We start from the raw sequence: 26,372 nt of genomic DNA on the forward strand, positions 1-26,372 counted from the left end.
TATCAGGTGGTGCATTGGCGTATCTATAATGGGTGCAGGGTGTGTGGTGTCCATGGGCTCACACCGCACACCCTGCACCCTAAATTATACTTATTGCTCCGGAGTCCTGAATCGGTCGGCACTGCAGTAGAGCAGAAATCATTGGGAAATTGGCATGGCGGCTATTTTCCCTGTGTTTCACGCATGTGCAACAGAGAAGTCTCCGGGAACGTGGCACGAGCGCCAGAGACATGCACATGCTTAATAGACTGTCACAAAACCAGAGTATACTGCTCTGCCAGAGAGAAGGGGGCCCGCATGGAATCTGCATATGGGCCCTCTACTCTCTTAAACCGCCTCTGAAGTGGGATGGATAGATAGATCGATAGATAGATAGACAGACAGACAGACAGACAGACAGACTGGGACCAGTAATACGTAACACTGGAACTGGGCTGGGACCAGTAATGCGTAACACTGGAATCAAACTAGACCCGGTAATGCATAATATTGGAACCAGGCTGAGACTGGTAATGCGTATCTCTGGAACCAGTAATGCATATCACTGGAACCAGGCTGGGACCGGTAATGCATATTTCTGGAACCGGGTCAAGATCGGTAATGCGTATCTCTGGAACTGGGACCGGTAATGCGTATCACTGAAACTGGGCTGGGACCAGTAATGCGTAACCCTGAATGCTGAATGGAGAACTGGATCAGCTGTTCCTGGGCATCCTCTCCATTGGTGGTGCGTGCGGCGGTCACATGACCAAAAATAAGATGGCGGCACCCAAAAGACATAGTCGGCAGGAACTGAACAGGGGAAGATGATGAGCAGTCCGTGGCATTACAGAACAGGCTCCGACAGTGAGAAGGTATCGACCGGCAGACTGCACAGTCTAAAAGACCCCCGAAGTAGACGTGACTAGCACCTTAGCGGTAAGTGCCGAGCAGGATGGGCAGTAGCCGTGACATCATCAGCATGGGGTCTCAAGGTACATAGGAAAAGAATCAGCCCTAAACCACCCTAGATGATAAGGGCCACCAATCCTAGATGCCAAGAGGACTGACTACCCCATTGATACCCAAAACCCAATACCATGGAAAAAAGAGTGTAAATAAGTGGGGCCCAGGATCAGTCAAGAGAGTTGTCACCTCACAGAGATGGCTGGAGTAGCTGCTTTCATTAGAGTGTCCGGAAGTAAAGTTTCTGGAGAGTCATCACCAAATGGGATTCTTTAACAGACTTCAATACCTTCATTGATTCTTCTTCTTCTGTGTGTACATCAAAAGTGAATTGACCTTCTGTGTGGGTCACTGCCTACCTGGAAAAAGAAAATGGTACTATCACAACCTGAGTCAGAAAGTATGCTCATTATGTTGTATTATTTTTCCCCCTAAATGTTATATTATGAGACACAATGTGTAAAAGGAGTAGTAAAGGACTTCTTTAAACTCTTGTAGCAGTACGGTGATTGTTTATAATAATACTTTAAGTATAAGATATTTTCAAACATGTGAATCTTGTACCCATGCCAGCAGAATAAGCCCATTGGTGCTATGCAGCTGCTGGAGTTAGTATTGGTTGAAACACTTTTCTCTTATTGGCACTTCTAGTAAGCCAGCAATGAGCCTTGTGCTGTGACATTCTGCCAACCACTCATCTCTCCCCAGCAGTTCACATACCAGTACAGACTGGGGTTCTTCTTCTCTTGGAAGAAAAGCTACCCATTTAAGCATCATGGACATAATGACAGTGACCCTTTTTTTAAATATTGCTTTGGGTCTGTGATATTATCTTCATAGTGGCTGAGGAAAAAAAGCATTTGCAACTCCTTTAACTGCTCTGGAAAAGGTTTTGTTGCTGTTTATACTATGGAGAATAGGTGTTTGGTTGGAATGATCTTAATCCATCTTGAGGTTCTTTTAACTGAAGGTCTTTTCTTCTAATTAATCACATTGGTCAAACTGAATTATTTATAAAATAAATCCCTACGCTTTTGCTCATTTTTATGTTGTTGCTGAATTCTAATTGACTGTTGCTCATGCCTACCAGAAGTTTTTCCTTTGCATGATCTTACCACTTGGCACGCTTTTCTTTTGGAGCACTGACATAGACCTTGTCCCAAATATACTAATATGTTGCAGCTCAGGTCTCTGTTGTTGTGATTGTATGGAGATTTCTCGGTTGCCTTTCTGAGTAAATGTTTTTGTTGATAGCACACTGTCACAATTGCTTCAACCCAATATGCTGTTGGCATATCTGAACCAAAGAGCATATTTTGGGGCAGACTAGCCATTCATACCTTGAGTCTGGACACCCCTAATTTTTAATTAGCTAAAATAAAGGTTATGTTTTATGATATATAATTTTTTCATTTCTGGAATCTGGATTCCAGATTAACGAGTGCCCCATGTAAGGAATTTCTTTGCTAAATGTTTCTTTTTTAGTTGTGTATTCATTTACATTTCCTGGGGAGCACCGCCAACTATAAATAATAAATATATATTTTTCGAATTTATACACTGATTGCTCTAGAATAAATTGGCTGTTGATATAGTGTCTCATCTTAGTCCGGTGCAGGATTATTTCTAAACCTTGTACATGGATGGACGACAGTCAGCAGCCTCTTACCTTTGGGAGTGCCGACTGCTGCTCCACCTACCTGTTGGTTATGGGTTGAGGGCCTGATTCAGAGATTATTAATTAATGAAGTGGTGGTTGAACTACTGTCTTGTGCGGCCACATTACATGCTTGGAAATAACTGTATATCTCTGCGCACCAATCCTATCCATCCACTTTTGAAAATAACCACCACCACTTGCCATCATTTGCATCAGATCGATTCTTGGTGCAAGAAAGAGCTGTTTGAAATCAGATGGATCTCTGCATGCCCACTATTCTGGATAGCATGAAATTCTGACTACATCCCCACAACACACCCACAGAACACTTCTCCTGTGTACAAATGCAAAATTCAACTTTGATCAGCCCCATAGGCCAGTATATGTATACCAACCACCTGTACTCTAGTTTATATAGGGACAATAATCTGACATTTCTGGACAGAGAATAGGTAACCATTCACATCAGTTCCTGTCCCAATAGAGCTTACAAGCACACAACCCATACACACACAGTGAAAACAAACAAACTCCACACATATAGATCCCTGTTTGGAATCAAACCCATGTCACCAGCATTGTCAGGCAGCTAACCACTATTATAATGTCCTTACAGTATACCACTTTATGATCAGCACAGATGTGAGGAAAGTCAGAAAAGCCAGAACAAAAGGGGAAGTCTGTCAACGTCTGTAATGATAGTTGCTTATATCCAGAACGTCAGAGCTCTGCGGAGCCTGCGGCTATAGCAGTCACCACTGAATAGCTGTTATAAGTATGGCTTGTGTGTATATTATTTAAACAATCCTGAATAGGACATACATCTCTCAGTTATTCAAGAATCTATTATGATGATCCTGTACAGGATCTCTGACCTCTGATTCCCAAGTATACAGCATCACAATCACAGTAATATTTAGGGATTTTGAAAATTCAGAGGCATATTTCTACACCACTGACCTCCATTACATTATAGTATGTGTTCTGATATCTGCTAATAATTATTTTGCATATAGAGAATCTTTAACAGCAATTTTCAAAGCTTTATTATTGGGAGTAGAGTTCTTTATAACTGTGGTTATTCTCCCTCAATCTCAGTGGCTTGTCACAATTCACTGTGCTAAAAAGATTAGGTGCCTCTGTATTACCACTTTGATGTGTTTCTACACTACAATCAGTGGTGTATCTATAATGGATGCAGAGAGTGCACACTGGGCCTGATTCAGAGCCGGACGCTCTGGCAGAGCGCTCACTCTGAATCAGGGCCGTCCCTGCTCCTTTCTGGAGCGGCCTCCTGCAGCTATAGCAAGCGGCCAAAATGATGGTCGCGATGGTCTTGACCATCGGGCTTGCGACGAGGCCCTGCGGTAGGGTCTCGCTGCCGCAAGCCTAGGAGTGCTTTTGGCTCTATCAGAGCCAAAAGCACTCCCACTGACATCACTAGTGATGTCAGTGGGGCCGGACCCAGATGGTAGGCGTTCCCATGGGAACGCCTCCGTCTGGGCAGCCATGCCTCCGGCATGCCCACCAAAGGGGGCTTGCTGTCAATCACCATCGACAGCACGCCGCCTTTGGTGCGAGACCCTTAACGACGGCTTGGCCATCGTTATTCGGGTTTCGCGCATGCACATGACAGAGGCGCCTCCGTCGTGCACATGCGCACTTGAGCACCATCGACCCACTTGCGAGCGCTCAGCGCTCGCGAGCGGGTCTGAATCAGGCCCACTGTTCACCGATGTAATACTTACCTATCCGGAGTCCCTCATCGGCAGCTGCAGCACTGCACAAATCACCGGGAAAAGGCAAGGTGGCCATTTTCCCGGTGATTTGCGAATGCGCAGTAGAAAAATAGCTTAGAATATGGCAGCCACTCCATTTCCCCCGAGTTTCGCATATGTCCAGTAGACTCTGGTGCAGCGCCAGAGTCTACTTCGTGCGCTGCCAGCTAGAGAGGTGGGGACCCAGACAGAGATTGCACAAGGGCCCTGTCCTCTCTTAATGCACCCCTGACTAGTGTTCACTCTAGCTCCGGCGGCAGGCAGGGTGTCGGAGCTAGAGAGGGCAACCTTGCGCCCGAAAAGGGGGCATGGTCATGAAAAGGGGGCATGTCTATAAGACGCGTCCCCTTTTCGTCATACTTGGGGGCGTGCCCAGCGCTTACGGACATGCCGGGCAGCCCCCAAGCACTGCAGAAAGGGAGAATAGATGCCGGGTCACCGCATGTTTCTCCACCCGCGGGACACTGCGTCCCGCGGGTGAGAACGCACCCGCAGGCTGTGAGGGCAGGGTGCTTTTTGCCCTCCTCCTGGAGGGCAGGGTGCTTTTTGCCCTCCCTCCAGAATTGACTGCACATCGTAGTGTAGAAAAGGCCTTTGGTCGGGATATATGAAATGTTGCAGTGGAGGCAGTAAATATGGTCAAGTGATGACCACATCTGACTGCTCACACCATCATCGTCCTATGCTACTATGCAAAGTTTGCCCTGTCTGATCCCAACAATTTTTAGATTTATTACTATCTTTTATATAGTACTAGAACAGTTACATAGCACTGTACATAGTAGATGGAGCATACAGCAAAATTACTTAGTACATGGCTGATCAGACAGGACAGTTATAGACATACTTGGTCACATGACTGCTGTGCAAATCTCTTCGCGGGGCACAATGGACCTGCAGACACAATAAACCCAAATTAGTAAAACAGAAAAATATTATCTTGCAGTTTAATTGACCATAGGACATACCATATATTTACAACTGAATGCAATTATTTTTTCCCGACAGGTTCCTTTTTTTAACATTTACATTAATTTTTCCCAGTTGATCTATGTTTTTACTGTGCTTGTTTTTAGTACTGTATTGCATTACATCTAAAGCATCTTATTCTTTAGGCTACTCTCTGTTGTTTTTGCAAAATAATTATGTGTAGAGTCAGATAAAGTGTTAGAGACATGTAGAAGCAGATCCTCAGATAAGAGTAGAGATAAAAGTCAGCTGGGGCACCAGTAGAATCATAACAATGTTGCCATAACATAGAATATTACACCTTACAGGTACTGGCACGGAGACAACTTGCCTTTTGATGGTCCTGGGGGCATCCTTGCACATGCTTTCTTTCCAAAAACACACCGTGAAGGGGATGTACATTTTGACTATGATGAAGCTTGGACCATTGGTAATAGTTTAGGTAGGTCCATGATGAGAAGAAAACTTATTGCTGCACACTAGCACACTAGTAGCAGCAACTTGTCTGTTTGGTTTAGACAGAAGATGTATCAAGATTTATGATATATATGTATATCTCACTACCATTGTAGGAACAGATCTTCTGCAAGTAGCTGCTCATGAGTTTGGCCATGTACTAGGTTTGCAACATTCTTCAGTGTCAAAGTCTCTGATGTCTCCATTTTACACCTTCCGCTATCCACTCAGTCTTAGTGCAGACGATAAACAAGGTATCCAGTATTTGTACGGAGTTCCTCAGCCTCCGACCACAGCTCCAACCCTGAGACCAGAAAACCGCCAGCCAGAACCTGAAAGTAATGAGATACCATATTCAGAGGTTAGTAGAATGCTGCCATCTGTATCAGTAAATTGTGTATCCCCACTATAGAGGAAAAGCATGCAGTACATCAATGAGAATGTGTCTAATGCAATACACTTCTCCTAAGGGAATTGAAGAGCTCTACAGTATAGGTAATAATGGGCAAAAGTGTCTCAATTAATTTCTGGTGGGTAATTGAAATAATAGAAATATTAAGTGCTTATCATTTTGGAATTACTGGAATAGGACATATTGCGTGGTAGGTGAAAGTGGATTATGAGAGAGATAGCAGCAGGAGAAATGGTATACGCATGCTGGGGGAAATGTATCAAATCTTCTAAAGAGTGGAGAAGTTTCAAATAGCAACCAATCAGCTTCTAGCTAGCAGTTAACAAGTACAATCTATAAAATGATAGGTAGAAGCTGATTGGTTGTTATAGGCAACTTCTCTACTTGTCCACTCTTTAAAAGGTTTGATACATAGCCATACAAATACAGCAGCTTAAGTCCCTCAATAACACAAATGCAGATTTATTATTATTATTATTATTTATTTATTATCAGTTATTTATATAGCGCACACATATTCCGCAGCACTTTACAGAGAATATTTGGCCATTCAGATCAGTCCCTGCCTCAGTTGAGCTTACAATCTATGTTGCCTATCACATACACACCAGGGTTAATTTGTGTTGGGAGCCAATTAACCTACCAGTATATTATTGGAGTGTGGGAGGTACCCGGAGGAAACCCACACAAGCACAGGGAGAATATATAAACTCCGCACAGGTAGGGCGTCGAACCCATGACCTCAGTGCTGTGCTGCAGATGCCATCAATCGTACAATGCTTTGCTTTTGCCTTTCCTACTTGTTTTATCAATTTAAAAATATTGAGTTAAATAATTGATGTTAAACATGTAATGTAGTTAAGAACAAATTATTCCAATTAGAAAATAGGTGAAATTGCAAACCTTGAACAGCATGTAAATACAGTATATATTCGCTTGGCACATCTCAAATGCCAACCACTAGCACGGCACATACAGTACTGTAGACAGACTTTTCCTACTAGTGATCCCAGGAAAACAAATTAATATATTAATAATGTAGGAAAATCACTTTTTTGCCGAAAATATTAAATTATGGTCTGCAAGTTATATTAATCAGCCCAGGGTTTGCAATCCCTTGTACAGGATGCTTATTTATTTCCTGCCTCGCCCTCTTTAGCACACTGCATCAACTACTGTACTTCCCCAATCCCTGCTTGGGACTACTAGTGCACTAGTTGAGCCAAGGCCTAAATTAAATAAAGTCCCATTATTGTCAATGGCTGTAGGCAAGCAGAAGGAGGTGTTCATACTAATTTAGTCAGTGTTATGGACCTGACAACGGTACATTCTGCAGGATAAGTTACCCTGGCCATTTAGTAATACTTGCAGCTCTACCAAAATGTACCCTGATGCTTGGGCCTACTCTCATTCCATGCAAATAGGCTGCAGTTGCAGTCTAAATTTAATAAAACAAGCATCCCATATTTGTGTTAGGTTTCAATACTAAGTTATCACACAGCCTTAACATTACTGTCACAAGTAGGCAGACCCCATAGCAAAAAAAGGATCAACAGTACCTAATGCACTTAACAACCCACGTGACCAGGGGGTAGAATCGAACTGTTTGCAGCTTGCAACTACTTGCAGTGGATGCAGGTATACCTAAAGTGCATTCTAAATTACTAATAGGGTCACAGGGTACCAGCAGTAGGTGGAATGGGAATGTTAAATTATGGGTGTGTTGATGAAGAATAGTGTGAAGATAGAGTACTTGGAATGAGCAGTAGGGTTACTAGGAATACAGGGAATTGAAGAACAGAAAATATCAGGGGGAGCTCAGGATATGGGCCTGTCTGATATTTCCATAGCCCCACATTAAAATTACCACTTCGACCACTGCTTGAAGGGGTTTATAGCATAATTTGGCCAATAAAGACATGTCAGTTTTCAGGTACTTCTTTCTAAAAAGCTCAATAATGTGTTAAATGATATGGGACAGGTATGTGGAGGTGTAAATTATATGGGACAGGTATATAGAGGTGTACATGATGTGGGGCAGGTATGTGAAGGTGTAAATTATGTGGGACAGGTTTGTGGAGGGGTAAATGATATGGGACAGGTATGTGGAGGTGTAAATGATGTGGGGACAGGTATGTGGGGGTGTAAATTATGTGGGGGCAGGTATGTGGAGGTGTAAATGATGTGGGACACATACGTGGAGGTGTAAATGATGTGGGACAGGTATGTGGAGGTGTAAATTATGTGGGGACATGTATGTGGGGACAGGTATGTGGAGGTGTAAGTGATGTGGGGACAGGTATGTGGAGGTGTAAATGATGTGGGACAGATATGTGGAGGTGTAAATGACGTGGGACAGGGATGTGGAGGTGTAAATTATGTGGGATAGGTATGTGGAGGTGTAAATGGTGTGGGACAGGTATGTGGAGGTGTAAATGATGTGGGACAGGTATGTGGAGGTGTAAATGATGTGGGACAGGTATGTGGAGGTGTAAATGATGTGGGGACAGGGATGTGGAGGTGTAAATGATGTGGGACAGGTATGTGGAGGTGTAAATGATGTGGGACAGGTATGTGGAAGTGTAAATGATGTGGGGACAGGTATGTGGAGGTGTAAATGATGTGGGGACAGGTATGTGGAGGTGTAAATGATGTGGGGACAGGTATGTGGAGGTGTAAATGATTTGGAATACGTAAGTGGAGGTGTAAATTATATGGGATATGTATGTGGAGGGATAAATGATTTGAGACAGGGATGTAGAGCTGTAAATGATGTGGGAAAGGGAATTGGAGGTGTACTGATGGGAGATGCATTTTAGAACTTGCAAATGAGAGGTAAAAGTGTTTATTCCAACTTTTTACAAACTAGTATAAAATATTTTTTAAAAATTACTATACAGACATATTTCTGTACCCCACGATGCTGGAAAGATTTTAATTTGCAGAAAAACACATGCTTGCTATAATTGTTCAACCGTTAATAAAAAGTGCAAAAATCAGTCATTTGACACCTTTTAAGAACCTCCACTACTTTCCTTATGGCCACTAACAGCCTTCTATTTGGTCTGGCTATCTCAGTTGTCACTTTTTGGGGGTCCAGGATGATTCCCCACTTTTTCATGCACTTCTCTGAGTTCACTGTTTTTGGAAAAGTTGCAAAACCTCACTGCGTGTAGCACAAATTGGCATTTCTAATTGGATCTCACATTTCTCGGGTGCGCGCATTCGTGCAATGTTTATGAGTTTCATGATGCGAACTTGCACCTAATTGGATTGACCCCTAAGAAAGACTGATCTAATCTCTCCCCACTCTTCTATTAGCTGTATGTGTGCATTGCACGACAGTCTTATCTTTATAGTCAGGTACCCGTGGTACTGACTATACATCGTATTTCCATGGACAAACAATCTCCCTTACTTTTATATACAGTTATATGCTTCAAAAATACATTTACAGTATATGGGGAATTAAATTTCATGCCATGTGCTGTATGCCTAGCTGTGCACATATCAGCACTTATGGTAGTACTGACATTGCAAGTTTCCCTGTGCACCTCTATAGTGGACGTGATGTGCCCTTCAGAAATGGCACACTCTGTCAATGCCAATGAATTGGATTCCCTCCTAGGGGGAAGATTCAATTAAGCGCTATGAAGGCAATTTACCATTTCAAAACGGCAAATCCCATCCATCTACATTTCATGTTTTGTCTTGCACTCCACATGTTAAATGTCGACCATTTAACTCTGTCGACCTAAATACATACTTACAGAATGATGGTCAACCTAATTACCATCTCGACTATTGACTGTCGACATTCAGAACCAGTCGACCTTTTGGTGTTAACCTTCTGAATATCGACCTTTTTACTGTTGATCTTTCATACCACACCTTTTTAAAATATGAATTGCTGTCCCTGATGACTTTAACAATTGTTGTTTTTTGGTTTCTGCAGCCAGACGCCTGTTCCACAGATTTTGATGCAGTATCCACAATCCGTGGGGAGCTGTTCTTCTTCAGATTAGGTTATGTCTGGCGTCTGAGAGGAGGAAAACTACAGAGTGGCTATCCAGCCTTGGCATCACGGCACTGGAAAGGGATACCAGACTCTGTGGATGCTGCTTTGGAAGATTCTGTTGGGAATATCTGGTTCTTCCATGGTAAATACAATAGGGAACTGTCCTAAGAATTTAGATGTCAGTCGACAATCTTACTCACATCTACAGAACTCAGCTCTCCAGCTATTATACACCTAGAATAATGGCAATCATAAGCACTGCCAAGTTGACTTTAGAATGATTGTTAAACGATGAAGTGTCTTTGAAAAAATTATTTATTATAAATCAATTGGGGCACATCCACAGGAGACGCTGATACACCTGTCAGTAGCTGTATTACTTGCAGGTGCCTGAAGGCTGGTGGTAATAAACACTGATGATGGTGACATTACTAGCACTAGCCAGCCACTTCTTGATGGCTGGCTCTGGATTGACTTCTGAAAGTGATAGTGATTTAATCAATGGTGTAGTAATGGTGGTGGCAAGTTGGCGGCTCGCCAACCCCCAAAGCGGTGACTTTGGGGGGGGGGGGCGCAAAAAATTAACTATATATTGCCCCCCCATAAATAAAATCGTTCCGACGCACCTGGATTTAATCATTGCTCATGCATATATTATGTGATTATATGGGGGTATTTTAGGTTAAATAGTTTTTATTTTATTATACCTTCTGTATTAGAGAGGTTGTTATGTTAGTCAAACCTAATAGCAAGTGTATATTATGTAATATGCATTCAGAAAAATTATTATGTACTATGGAAATGTGAAAATGTTTCCTGTGTTTAGGATTTGGTTGGGTGTAAAGCTGGCCACACATCTAAAGATTATCTGTCCAACCAGCCAACTAGTTGATTGGTTGGAATGAAAATCTGGTAACATATGGGAGTAACTGATGATCAGCAATTTGCTCCCAAACGCCGGAAAATGGCCAAAAACTGTTGTTTGTTAAATGTTTGATCTAAACAATTTGTTCAAACTTGTCTGAACGACCATTTTCATCTGTTTTCTTGCATTTAGGAACAAAAAATTGATAATCAGTTACTCCCATATGTTACCAGATTTTCATTCCAACCAGACAACTAGTTGGATGGTTGGATGAAAGTTGGTCTAATGTGTGGCCAGCTTAAGTGTATCTGGATCTAAGTAACTGAACCTGTCACATATACTACTGGTACAGAGCTGGACATATGATGTGATTTTGTCCAACTTTGCAAATATACTAATTGCATATTTGAACCAAAATTAACTACTTTTGAAAAATACTTTCAGTTAGATCAACTAATTTTAATTTAATTTTGAGTTAATTATAGAAGAGTGGGTGTGAAATACCTATTACTGCCCAACATAATAGATTTTTATGTTTAATTAGAATTATTTTTTATCATATGCTGACAAATGTATTGATTTACTGTTTCTGATTGACTTTTTATGATTATTTTACTTATTGGTGCAGACAGATATACAGATGTGTTCTACTGAACAATTGTAGAACAGGGTATAAACTTTTCCATTTCATAGGGGTATAGTTCCCCTTGCTGCTTGAGCATTATGTGAGACTTAGCTGATTAATAAAGATATGCTAATACACTCACTGCATATATAGAGGGAAGGAAGCCATCAGAGAGATCTCTGTGATTGTCTGTGACAGATGGCCTGTATTGGAGCTCCTTCACTCTGTGACAATATCAAACCTGTCATCTGACTCACACATACACAGTCCTGGGCTTCAATCAGTCTGTACACTTTCCATGCACAGGAGGGCATCCATTATTCTGGGAGTCTCCCAAATGTTCCAAGAGGGTATGCAAGTATATTTTGGACACAAATGCATTCAACCTCAGTATCTTTTCATGTGACAAACAGTGGCACTATTGAGGACTTCTAGATTTTAGAAGCTAAGAGCAGATGGAGACATTACTATATAAACAGAGGTGATTTTAGCCTTTGTGATTAGTTCTTTCTGTGGATATTAGTATGAGGATACAAGCTAGGGCAGGTCTGTGGATCTACGTGCATTCTTAGCTCTGTGCTTTGTGTCTGCACACTGGAGCCTCAGTGTGTTATATTAGCCCTGAGGCGCTGCAGATATTGAAGCATCTTTCAACTCCAGCTACAACTAACTCCCTGCACTTAACTGCCCCATGAAGCAGCAAACCTCAGGGCACAATATTTCATATGTAGTAGCACAAGATACGGGCACTGACAGTCAGGTAGCAGACACAGGGTGCTCAAGGTGCAGAGGGAAAGACAGTCACAATATATATATATATATTTTTTTTAAATAAACTGAACGATTGTATTCTGTTGATATTATCCAGATGTACTGTACATGAATTAAACCAAATTAAAAAGAACATTTTTAATACATGCCTCCATTTTGACAATATACTGTTGGTGGACACTCATAGTTGACCTCTATATTTCTAGAATAGAAGGGGGGGGGGGGGGAATATTGTGCACTGGACTGGAGCTAGATGTGCGGGGTAGGCTGCACTTATAGAAGGGTGTCTAACCTTCTAAGATATATAGAAATACAGTAGTTAGTATAACAGTTAAATGCGCTCTATGGCCCTCATTCAGAGCCGTTCGCTATTTGTGGTCGTTCGTTTAAAAACAAGGGGTGGCTATTCAAATGATCCGTACGCACATTGTAGTCTGTTCACACCTCTAAGTCTGAACGAGCGAGCAAAACATACGCTCGTTTATTTGTTAAAAACGCCCCCTGGCCGCTCGCATCCTACGTCATGTCCGCTATTTATTAGATTAATCGAGTACATCGACCAGCGTATGAACTGCTCGCTATTCTTGTGGTTGGTGTTTGCTACCACAAATTTGCGAGCAGTTCTGGCTATAAAATAACCCAGTGACGTGGTCACTGACGCTGCTGTTTTAAATATGCACACCCATAAAACGCCCGTTTTGACCTTTAAGCACGCCTGCGTTCGGATCTCCACTCCCCATTTTCAAGCACCTTCCCCTGTTACCACCCACATACGCCTCATTCTGTCACTCAAAATAGCAGGCACTCGCTTTATTGCGTACCAACGATTTTCGGCCGCACTGACTGGTTCGCGCATGCGTACTAAAAACCGTACGCATGCGCAGATGTGCAAACATCGCTCGGAACGAGCGTACTGCCGCTAACGAGCGGCTCTGAATGAGGGCCTATATCCCTAATAGTGATGGTGTGTGCCAGATGTCGGTAAGAGTGCTGGCTATAGTGGTAGTTGGAGTAAATAGAGAACAACTCGTGAATAATTGAATGAAGGCAATACTTTACTGATTGATACTAAGCATATGGACATATATGACACTGAGGGTAGTTAATCTATGCCAGTGAGTCCAGTGTGGTAATCTGTACTCAATTGGAGATATAGATTGTAAAACAAAAATAAAAATAAAACAAAAGTAAAAAGTTAGATAAATAGAGCAGGATGCTGCAATAAAATAAAGTCCAAAGTAAATGTCCAAAAAGGGGGGGATGAACTGAGTCCAAACACTGGAGTCCGCTCCTGATAATGAATGAGGACCTAATTCAGACCCACTCGTTAGATGCGTTCGCTCGCCCGATGCGTATGCAAATTCAGCATGGCAAGGCATTAGCACGCCCACTATGTCTTGGCGTGCGATCGCTTTGTGTATGCCCACCAGCCAGTCTAAAGATGCCCACTTGCAGACGTCATCTCCAGAAACTGTATGCAACCATCGGATGCAATCGCAGCGCTTGTGGCTGACCATACCCTACCGCAAGCACTACGAGCACTTCCATGTAAAAACCAGCCAGGTGAGGTGTACTATGACGCTGCCTATAATTTATGCACACCTCTGAAACGGCATTGAGACGCTCAGGCACCCCCCCGTTTATAGTGGCCAGAAACTGTAACCACCCACAAATTGCTTCTCCCGTCACTCACTCTGCAGGGCTGTCAATGTGCAGCGAGCGAACGCTTCACGATATCTCGCACTAGTTCGCGCAGGGGCACTGCAATGCATACGCATGCGCAGAATGCAAACAATCACTGGCTGCGAGTTAACGCATCCTAGTGAATGGGTCTGAATCAGGTCCTGAGTCCAAAAAGAGGAACAACAGAGGGCCTTTACTAGATTTCCACTGAGGCTTCGGAGCTGCAAGGAAGGAGATTTCTGGTCAGACAAAGGGGCCTATTTATCATATAGGCCCGGTAACCATGCGGAAATGGTAGTTTCCGCATATTTAGGTTACCCGGTTAGTCATCATCAGGGGTCCGATAGGACCCCCTGATTTTCAGCAAATTAAAAAAAAATTTACATTTTCGGAGTTTGCTTCCGAGGACAAGCGTCATCTTCAGATGGCGCTTGTTCTCGGATCCCAGCTCCTTCCTATGGGAAGAAGTTCCGGGCATGCGAAGAGGGATCCAAGCGGATCCCTCCGGCCCCTCTTCACTACCTCCCTGGCGGCTTTTGCATGCGTGACCCGAGGTCACACGTGAGTAGCCGGGACATCGGGGAGCAGGTAAGTAACCACGGGGACAACTGCTTTTCGGAGCAACTGTCCCCTCACCGGAGCAATGATGAATTGGTCAGGTGTCATGTTCCCCCTCTGCGAGCTGGATACTTAAATATCCCTCGCAGCAAGTTCAATACTTCATCATTGGAGGCCATACAGCCTTCAATGATGAATAGGTCCCAAAGAGAGAAAGTTAAGGTTTATCAAATTAGCCCCCTTTGAGAACTGCTCAGTTTCAAAGGCTTCACTTACAAAAATCAGTCTAAAGCTTAACAGTTAATCCTTATTGGACGATGACCTTTAAAAAGTTTCACATATTAAACCAGAATTGTCACTTGAGGATTAAAGAGGAACCTCTACCTTTAAAGAATATATTATACACCTTTTTTGAGAGGCCTGAACCACTGAATCCAAGCACCCATGAAGAAGTCACGATTTACGAAACATGTTGGGTGATACCCCATTTGTCACTTACAGTGTTTCGAACTGGTCGACATCAGAACCTTACCCCAATGAGGAACTAACAACAGTAAAATCTGTACCTTACAAGGGTGATGTTAATTCTGTACTATGTGAAAATGTTTTAATACATTTTGCTTTTAATGCAATTAAATTGGTTTTAAAAATATTTTATTGAATTTAGAAAAATTGTTTAGGATGTACTCTGTAGATGTTAAAATTACATACTAATCATATCTTCACACACATGACATTACACAGCTGATTGCATAAATAAGTTTATTCATTTACAACCACTCAAAACCATTGCAGAAGAAAGAGCTTGATCTCTTTGGACCGGTATTCTTCACAATATAGTAGTTTGCAATAATATAGAGATGTATTTTCGGATCATGAGACATGTGAATACATAAATATATAATAGTGCTACCAGTTCACATCTACTATGAATTCATAAAGCAGATATTGCATCAATGCAATATAATTAGCAATGTAATAACAAATACATTTAATGAAATGAATGTTATAGCAAATACTAACACGATGTCTCTTATAATGATAAGCAATAATCACAGTAGGTTAAAAAATTGGATACATTTAATGAAGATAAAATCCAAGACGCACAATCCATGTATTAAAAGTATCAGATGTTTTACAGCTGGTACATCCAAATAAATAATGATGAGGGTGGCTTTCCTACCAGAATAAGGAAGAGCAAGTGCATGTAGAAACCAAGTAGATGTTCCAATGCTTGTAAGGGATCCTGGTTCCAGATGGAAAAACGCCTCCTCCTGGTCTGGTCAGACTGCCAATCTCCCTTCCTTAGCCAACGCGTTTCAATTAGGGGTGTGCACCGGCCACTTTTTGTGTTTTGTGTTTTGGTTTTGGATCTGGATCTTTCTTCGTGTTTTGGATCTGGATTGGTTTTGCCAAAACCACCCTTCCATGTTTTGGGTTCTGGGTTTTGTGTTTTGGATCTGTATTTTTTTTTAAAAAAGCATAAAAACAGCTAAAATCACAGAATTTGTAGGTTTTTCTGCTCCTATGCTATTATTAACCTCAATAACCTTAATTTCCACTCATTTCCAGTCTATTATGAACACCTCACACCTCACAATAGTGTTTTTATGTCCAAAAGGTTGCACCGAGGTAGCTGGATGACTATGCTAAGCGACACGAGTGGGCGGCACAAACACGTGACCCATCTAGGCGTGAAACTGCAGTGGCAGACAGGATGGCAGTTTGAAAAACTAGGCCCCAAACTGTACATAATGCAAAGAAAAAAAAGAGGTGCAAGATGGAATTGTCCTTGGGCCCTCCCACCCACCCTTATGTTGTATAAACAGGACATGCACACTTTAACAAACCAATCATTTCAGCGCCAGGGTCTGCCACACAACTGTGGCTGAAATGATTGGTTCATTTAGGCCCCCACAAAACAAGCTGGCAATTAATCTGTCCCTGCACAAACTGGCTCTACGGAGGCAAGATGTCATCCTCATCCTCCTCATCCACCGATTCCTCACCCTCTTCAGTGTGTACATCCTCATCCTCACAGAGTATTAATTCGTCCCCTCTGGAACCACTGGTCCCTCTGTACGTTCTGGAGGCTGGTCTCCCTGGAAGAGTTGATCATTCATTTTATGAACATCATCTTCTCCACATTTTGTGGAAGCAACCTCCTACGCCTTTCGCTGACAAGGTTCCCGGCTGCACTAAACACTCTTTCGGAGTACACACTGGAGGGGGGGCAACTCAGGTAAAATAGAGCCAGTTTGTACAGGGACCTCCAAATTGCTTCTTTTTCCTGCCAGTACAGGTACGGACTGTCTGACATGCCTACTTGGATGCTGTCACCGATGTAATCCTTTAACAGACAGACGCACGCTTGTTGCTGCTGCTTTGAGGATGCAAGTGCGGCTACAGCCCACACAATTCACAAAGACAGAAAAAAAAAAAAGAATATTTTTATTGTTTGTGGAGCGCACTTTGAGGGTTACACCACCCTTTAACAGACAGACGCACGCTTGTCGCTGCTGCTTTGAGGATGCAAGTGCGGCTACAGCCCACACAATTCACAAAGACAGAAAAAAGAAGAAGAATATTTTTATTGTTTGTGTAGCACACTTTGAGGGTGTCACCACCCTTTAACAGACAGACGCACGCTTGTCGCTGCTGCTTTAAGGATGCAGGTGCGGCTACAGCCCACACAATTCACAAAGACCGAAAAAAAAAGAACAATATTTTAATTGTTTGTGTAGCACACTTTGAGGGTGTCACCACCCTTTAACAGACAGACGCACGCTTGTCGCTGCTGCTTTGAGGATGCAAGAGCGGCTACAGCCCACACAATTCACAAAGACAGAAAAAAAAAGAAGAATATTTTAATTGTTTGTGTAGCACACTTTGAGGGTGTCACCACCCTTTAACAGACAGACGCACGCTTGTCGCTGCTGCTTTAAGGATGCAGGTGCGGCTACAGCCCACACATTTCACAAAGACAGAAAAAAAAAGAACAATATTTTAATTGTATGTGTAGCACACTTTGAGGGTGTCACCACCCTTTAACAGACAGATGCACGCTTGTCGCTGCTGCTTTAAGGATGCAGGTGCTGCTACAGCCCACACATTTCACAAAGACCGAAAAAAAAAGAACAATATTTTAATTGTTTGTGTAGCACACTTTGAGGGTGTCACCACCCTTTAACAGACAGACGCACGCTTGTCGCTGCTGCTTTAAGGATGCAGGTGCTGCTACAGCCCACACATTTCACAAAGACAGAAAAAAAAAGAACAATATTTTAATTGTTTGTGTAGCACACTTTGAGGGTGTCACCACCCTTTAACAGACAGACGCACGCTTGTCGCTGCTGCTTTAAGGATGCAGGTGCGGCTACAGCCCACACATTTCACAAAGACAGAAAAAAAAAGAACAATATTTTAATTGTTTGTGTATCACACTTTGAGGGTGTCACCACCCTTTAACAGACAGACGCATGCTTGTCGCTGCTGCTTTGAGGATGCAGGTGGAATCTAGACGGGATTTGGAACCGGGGACACACTACCTCCATCAATTGTCTAAATCCCACTGCACTAATGGCGGATACCGGACGCACGTCTAACACCGACATAGCAGTCAAGGCCTCAGTTATATGTTTTGCTTCAGGATGACTGCTGTCGTACTTCATCCTCATCGCTAGGGACTGTTGGAGGGTCAATTGTTTAGTAAAAGTAGTGATGTTCCTACTTCCTCTCTGGGATGATGAACAATTCCAAGCAGCAGCAATAGCACTAGGAGGAAGTGGTTCTTGATCTTTCCCTATTTTATTTTTATCGGAGAAAGTTTGGTCCTCCATTTATGTTATATTGATATATACGTGCGGCTAAAGTGCACACAAACACAGAAAATATTTTTTTATTTTTGCTGGAGAGTAGTGCACTTTGTGGGTTACACCACCCTTTAAGAAATGAGCCAGCCGGCTCTTTACTTATGGGACACAGGCGCACGCTTGGCGCTGCTCCTTTGTTGATGCACGTGCAGCCACAGTGCACACAAGGCACAAACACGGAAAATATATATTTTTTTGGTTTGGAGTGTACTTTGGGGGTTACAGCACCCTTTAACGGTCAAGCCAGCCAGCCCTTTACTTATGACACAGGCGCACGCTTGGCACTACTTTGTTGATGCACGTGCGGCTACTGCGCACACAATTCACAAACACAGAAAATATTTTTTTTTGTTGGTTTGGACTGGAGTGTACTTTGGGGGTTACAGCACCCTTTAACGGTCAAGCCAGCCGGCCCTTTACTTATGACACAGGCGCACGCTTGGCACTACTTTGTTGATGCACGTGCGGCTACTGCACACACAATTCACAAACACAGAAAATATTTTTTTTTTGGTTTGGAGTGTACTTTGGGGGTTACAGCACCCTTTAACGGTCAAGCCAGCTGGCCCTTTACTTATGACACAGGCGCACGCTTGGCACTACTTTGTTGATGCACGTGCGGCTACTGCGCACACAATTCACAAACACAGAAAATAATTTTTTTTTTGGTTTGGACTGGAGTGTACTTTGGGGGTTACAGAACCCTTTAACGGTCAAGCCAGCTGGCCCTTTACTTATGACACAGGCGCACGCTTGGCACTACTTTGTTGATGCACGTGCGGCTCCTGCGCACACAATTCACAAACACACAAAAAATATTATTTTTTTAGCACTTGGGGGGAGCACCCCTGATGGACAGAGCACCCCCTGGACAACACTACAGCACCCCTTTAGGACTGGGACACTGCACAGGACTTTGGAGTGGACACAGCCCCTATGGAGAACTGACTGCACAACACAATCCAGCCAGCCCCTATGGACTTTGAAGTAGTGGACACAGCCCCTATTAACAACAGCAGCACAGCACAACACAGCCAGCCCCTATGGACTTTGAAGTAGTGGACAACAGCAGCACAGCGCAGCACAGCACAGCACAACACTACTCTGCACTACACTTCACTACACAGCCCAGCCAGCCCTAACTCCCACCCTCCCTCTTCACTGTCCACAGCCGAGTGAGAAAATGGCACCGACGCGGGTACCTTATATAGGATCCAAAACCCGCAAGACTCGTAAGGCGGGATGATGACGTTTTGCCTCGATTTCAGATCCGAGTCAGGCGGGAAAAGTCGAGCCTGACTCGGATCGGCCTCGGATCGGGGGGGCTCGGGGGGGTTCGGATTTCAGAAATCCGAACCCGCTCACCCCTAGTTTCAATCAGTTCTCTGATCTTTATCAAGGCATATGCATATTGCTTATCATTATAAGAGACATCGTGTCAGTATTTGCTATAACATTCATTTCATTGAATGTATTTGTTATTACATTGCTAATTACATTGCATTGATGCAATATCTGCTTTATAAATTCATAGTGGATGTGAGCTGGTTGCACTAGATCTTATATGTTTATGTCTTCACATGTCTCATGAAACGAAAATAGATCTATTGTGAAGAACACCAGTCCAAAGAGATCAAGCTCTTTCTTTTGCAATAAGATAAGTGTTACTGTTTAAGTGTTAATTAAGGCGTAGGGGATATGTCATCCTATTTAACTGTTTATAAATGTTCATCCTGGTGAGGATAACACTGGGTGGATGCACAACCTCTGGTTGCCTTTAGGCGCAAACTAGCAAGTACCAATTTTATATATTTTTGTACGCATAACCATTGAATATTGGAAAATTCTCTCTCTCTCTCTCTCTCTCTATATATATATATATATATTAAAATACCCTCAATGTTTCCAACTGAGGAAAAGGCTAGCACTCCAGTTCCATGATGAAATTGAGTATTTCATGAAACGTTGAGCTTACTCGGTAGTCCGGGTCATGTTTTTCTATTATTGGATTTCTTTATGCAATCTCCTGGAGTGCCTGCCACTGACTGTATATATATATATATATATATATTTATATATATATAATATATATATATATATATATATATATTAGGGGTGAGCGGGTTCGGATTTCTGAAATCCGAACCCCCCCGAGCCCCCCCGATCCGAGTCCGATCCGAGTCAGGCTCGACTTTTCCCGCCTGACTCGGATCTGAAATCGAGGCAAAACGTCATCATCCCGCCTTCCGAGTCTCGCGGGTTTTGGATCCTATATAAGGTACCCGCGTCGGCGCCATTTTCTCACTCGGCTGTGGACAGTGAAGAGGGAGGGTGGGAGTTAGGGCTGTGTAGTGTAGTGTAGTGTAGTGTAGTGCTGCTGTTGTCCACTACTTCAAAGTCCATAGGGGCTGGCTGTGTTGTGCTGTGCTGCTGTTGTTAATAGGGGCTGTGTCCACTACTTCAAAGTCCATAGGGGCTGGCTGGACTGTGTTGTGCAGTCAGTTCTCCATAGGGGCTGTGTCCACTCCAAAGTCCTGTGCAGTGTCCCAGTCCTAAAGGGGTGCTGTAGTGTTGTCCAGGGGGTGCTCTGTCCACCAGGGGTGCTCCCCCCAAGTGCTAAAAAAATAATATATTTTCTGTGTTTGTGAATTGTGTGCGCAGTAGCCGCACGTGCATCAACAAAGTAGTGCCAAGCGTGCGCCTGTGTCATAAGTAAAGGGCCGGCTGGCTTGACCGTTAAAGGGTGCTGTAACCCCCGAAAGTACACTCCAGTCCAAACAAAAAAAAAAATGTTCCTGTGTTTGTGAATTGTGTGCGCAGTAGCCGCATGTGCATCAACAAAGTAGTGCCAAGCGTGCGCCTGTGTCATAAGTAAAGGGCCGGCTGGCTTGACCGTTAAAGGGTGCTGTAACCCCCGAAAGTACACTCCAGTCCAAACCAAAAAAAAAATTATTTTCTGTGTTTGTGAATTGTGTGCGCAGTAGCCGCACGTGCATCAACAAAGTAGTGCCAAGCGTGCGCCTGTGTCATAAGTAAAGGGCCGGCTGGCTTGACCGTTAAAGGGTGCTGTAACCCCCGAAAGTACACTCCAGTCCAAACCAAAAAAAAATTATTTTCTGTGTTTGTGAATTGTGTGCGCAGTAGCCGCACGTGCATCAACAAAGTAGTGCCAAGCGTGCGCCTGTGTCATAAGTAAAGGGCCGGCTGGCTTGACCGTTAAAGGGTGCTGTAACCCCCGAAAGTACACTCCAGTCCAAACCAAAAAAAAAATTATTTTCTGTGTTTGTGAATTGTGTGCGCAGTAGCCGCACGTGCATCAACAAAGTAGTGCCAAGCGTGCGCCTGTGTCATAAGTAAAGGGCCGGCTGGCTTGACCGTTAAAGGGTGCTGTAACCCCCGAAAATACACTCCAGTCCAAACCAAAAAAAAAATTATTTTCTGTGTTTGTGAATTGTGTGCGCAGTAGCCGCACGTGCATCAACAAAGTAGTGCCAAGCGTGCGCCTGTGTCATAAGTAAAGGGCCGGCTGGCTTGACCGTTAAAGGGTTCTGTAACCCCCAAAGTACACTCCAAACCAAAAAATATATATTTTCTGTGTTTGTCACTTGTGTGCACTGTGGCTGCACGTGCATCAACAAAGGAGCAGCGCCAAGCGTGCGCCTGTGTCCCATAAGTAAAGAGCCGGCTGGCTCATTTCTTAAAGGGTGGTGTAACCCACAAAGTGCACTACTCTCCAGCAAAAATAAAAAAATATTTTCTGTGTTTGTGTGCGCTTTAGCCGCACGTATATATCAATATAACATAAATGGAGGACCAAACTTTCTCCGATAAAAATAAAATAGGGAAAGATCAAGAACCACTTCCTCCTAGTGCTGTTGCTGCTGCTGGGAGTTGTTCATCATCCCAGAGAGGAAGTAGGAACATCACTACTTTTACTAAACAATTGACCCTCCAACAGTCCCTAGCGATGAGGATGAAGTACGACAGCAGTCATCCTGAAGCAAAACGTATAACTGAGGCCTTGACTGCTATGTTGGTGTTAGACGTGCGTCCGGTATCCGCCATTAGTGCAGTGGGATTTAGACAATTGATGGAGGTAGTGTGTCCTCGGTTCCAAATCCCGTCTAGATTCCACCTGCATCCTCAAAGCAGCAGCGACAAGCGTGCGTCTGTCTGTTAAAGGGTGGTGACACCCTCAAAGTGTGCTACACAAACAATTAAAATATTGTTCTTTTTTTTTCTGTCTTTGTGAAATGTGTGGGCTGTAGCCGCACCTGCATCCTTAAAGCAGCAGCGACAAGCGTGCGTCTGTCTGTTAAAGGGTGGTGACACCCTCAAAGTGTGCTACACAAACAATTAAAATATTGTTCTTTTTTTTTCTGTCTTTGTGAATTGTGTGGGCTGTAGCCGCACTTGCATCCTCAAAGCAGCAGCAACAAGCATGCGTCTGTCTGTTAAAGGGTGTTGTAACTCTCAAAGTGCTCCAAAAAAAAAAAAAAAATTTAATGTTTGTGACTTGTGTGCGATGTAGCCGCACTTGCATCCTCAAAGCAGCAGCAACAAGCGTGCGTCTGTCTGTTAAAGGGTGGAGACACCCTCAAAGTGTGCTACACAAACAATAAAAGTATTCTTCTTCTTTTTTCTGTCTTTGTGAATTGTGTGGGCTGTAGCCGCACCTGCATCCTTAAAGCAGCAGCGACAAGCGTGCGTCTGTCTGTTAAAGGGTGGTGACACCCTCAAAGTGTGCTACACAAACAATTAAAATATTGTTCTTTTTTTTTTGGTCTTTGTGAAATGTGTGGGCTGTAGCCGCACCTGCATCCTTAAAGCAGCAGCGACAAGCGTGCGTCTGTCTGTTAAAGGGTGGTGTAACTCTCAAAGTGCTCCAAAAAGTAAAAAATGATTTTTTTAATGTGTTTGTGACTTGTGTGCGATGTAGCCGCACTTGCATCCTCAAAGCAGCAGCGACAAGCGTGCGTCTGTCTGTTAAAGGGTGGTGACACCCTCAAAGTGTGCTACACAAACAATAAAAATATTCTTCTTTTTTCTGTCTTTGTGAATTGTGTGGGCTGTAGCCGCACCTGCATCCTTAAAGCAGCAGCGACAAGCGTGCATCTGTCTGTTAAAGGGTGGTGACACCCTCAAAGTGTGCTACACAAACAATAAAAATATTCTTCTTTTTTCTGTCTTTGTGAATTGTGTGGGCTGTAGCCGCACCTGCATCCTTAAAGCAGCAGCGACAAGCGTGCGTCTGTCTGTTAAAGGGTGGTGACACCCTCAAAGTGTGCTACACAAACAATTAAAATATGATTCTTTTTTTTTTGGTCTTTGTGAAATGTGTGGGCTGTAGCCGCACCTGCATCCTTAAAGCAGCAGCGACAAGCGTGCGTCTGTCTGTTAAAGGGTGGTGACACCCACAAAGTGTGCTACACAAACAATTAAAATATTGTTCTTTTTTTTTCTGTCTTTGTGAATTGTGTGGGCTGTAGCCGCACTTGCATCCTCAAAGCAGCAGCGACAAGCATGCGTCTGTCTGTTAAAGGGTGTTGTAACTCTCAAAGTGCTCCAAAAAATAAAACATTTTTTTTAATGTGTTTGTGACTTGTGTGCGATGTAGCCGCATTTGCATCCTCAAAGCAGCAGCGACAAGCGTGCGTCTGTCTGTTAAAGGGTGGTGACACCCTCAAAGTGTGCTACACAAACAATAAAAATATTCTTCTTTTTTCTGTCTTTGTGAATTGTGTGGGCTGTAGCCGCACCTGCATCCTTAAAGCAGCAGCGACAAGCGTGCGTCTGTCTGTTAAAGGGTGGTGACACCCTCAAAGTGTGCTACACAAACAATAAAAATATTCTTCTTTTTTCTGTCTTTGTGAATTGTGTGGGCTGTAGCCGCACCTGCATCCTTAAAGCAGCAGCGACAAGCGTGCGTCTGTCTGTTAAAGGGTGGTGACACCCTCAAAGTGTGCTACACAAACAATTAAAATATTATTCTTTTTTTTTCGGTCTTTGTGAAATGTGTGGGCTGTAGCCGCACCTGCATCCTTAAAGCAGCAGCGACAAGCGTGCGTCTGTCTGTTAAAGGGTGGTGACACCTCAAAGTGTGCTACACAAACAATAAAAATATTCTTCTTCTTTTTTCTGTCTTTGTGAATTGTGTGGGCTGTAGCCGCACTTGCATCCTCAAAGCAGCAGCGACAAGCGTGCGTCTGTCTGTTAAAGGGTGGTGTAACCCTCAAAGTGCGCTCCACAAACAATAAAAATATTCTTTTTTTTTTTCTGTCTTTGTGAATTGTGTGGGCTGTAGCCGCACTTGCATCCTCAAAGCAGCAGCGACAAGTGTGCGTCTGTCTGTTAAAGGATTACATCGGTGACAGCATCCAAGTAGGCATGTCAGACAGTCCGTACCTGTACTGGCAGGAAAAAGAAGCAATTTGGAGGTCCCTGTACAAACTGGCTCTATTTTACCTGAGTTGCCCCTCCAGTGTGTACTCCGAAAGAGTGTTTAGTGCAGCCGGGAACCTTGTCAGCGAAAGGCGTAGGAGGTTGCTTCCACAAAATGTGGAGAAGATGATGTTCATAAAATAAATTATCAACTCTTCCAGGGAGACCAGCCTCCAGAACGTACAGAGGGACCTGTGGTTCCAGCAGGGACGAATTAATACTCTGTGAGGATGAGGATGTACACACTGAAGAGGGTGAGGAATCGGTGGATGAGGAGGATGAGGATGACATCTTGCCTCCGTAGAGCCAGTTTGTGCAGGGACAGATTAATTGCCAGCTTGTTTTGTGGGGGCCCAAACGAACCAATCATTTCAGCCACAGTTGTGTGGCAGACCCTGGCGCTGAAATGATTGGTTTGTTAAAGTGTGCATGTCCTGTTTATACAACATAAGGGTGGGTGGGAGGGCCCAAGGATAATTCCATCTTGCACCTCTTTTTTTTCTTTGCATTATGTACAGTTTGGGGCCTAGTTTTTCAAACTGCCATCCTGTCTGCCACTGCAGTTTCACGCCTAGATGGGTCACGCGTTTGTGCCGCCCACTCGTGTCGCTTAGCATAGTCATCCAGCTACCTCGGTGCAACCTTTTGGACATAAAAACACTATTGTGAGGTGTGAGGTGTTCAGAATAGACTGGAAATGAGTGGAAATTAAGGTTATTGAGGTTAATAATAGCATAGGAGCAGAAAAACCTACAAATTCTGTGATTTTAGCTGTTTTTATGCTTTTTTTCAATAAAATACAGATCCAAAACACAAAACCCAGAACCCAAAACACGGAAGGGTGGTTTTGGCAAAACCAATCCAGATCCAAAACACGAAGAAAGATCCAGATCCAAAACCAAAACACAAAACACGAAAAGTGGCCGGTGCACACCCCTAATATATATATATATATACATATAAATGGCTGTAAATGCGAAAATATATAAAAGCAGTACATGCAGCTTTGTTTTTGACAGTATGACAATATTGTAATATTCCTGTATATTGTCTCCTAGGCTCGCAGTATTGGGTTTTTGATGGAAAGCTACAAGCCACAGGTCCTTTCCAGATCTCAGACCTTGGATTGTCTGTGCCAAATATTGATGCTACCTTTTTGTGGGGCACTGATAAGAACAAAAAAACTTACTTATTTAGAGGAGCAGAATATTGGCGTCTCAACACCGAAGCGCGTCGAGTAGATAGTGGACACTCACGCAGTATGGGCGACTGGAGAGGGGTGCCTACAGGCATCAATGCTGCCTTCCAGGATGAGCAGG

At 43.4% G+C, this 26,372-nt stretch overlaps 1 protein-coding gene across 1 annotated transcript in view; it reads left to right on the forward strand.

The window, feature by feature from the left end:
• Positions 1 to 26,372, forward strand: part of MMP11 (matrix metallopeptidase 11) — a 59,677-nt gene that overhangs the window by 32,208 nt on the left and 1,097 nt on the right. The window contains 4 exon segments of the mRNA XM_088477954.1: positions 5,661 to 5,794; positions 5,925 to 6,169; positions 10,176 to 10,380; positions 26,112 to 26,372. Coding sequence (XP_088334080.1) covers positions 5,661 to 5,794; positions 5,925 to 6,169; positions 10,176 to 10,380; positions 26,112 to 26,372 — 845 coding nt within the window.

Source organism: Taudactylus pleione, unplaced genomic scaffold, assembly GCF_031769625.1.
Source record: "Taudactylus pleione unplaced genomic scaffold, aTauple2 ptg000205l, whole genome shotgun sequence".
Lineage (NCBI taxonomy): Eukaryota > Metazoa > Chordata > Amphibia > Anura > Myobatrachidae > Taudactylus > Taudactylus pleione.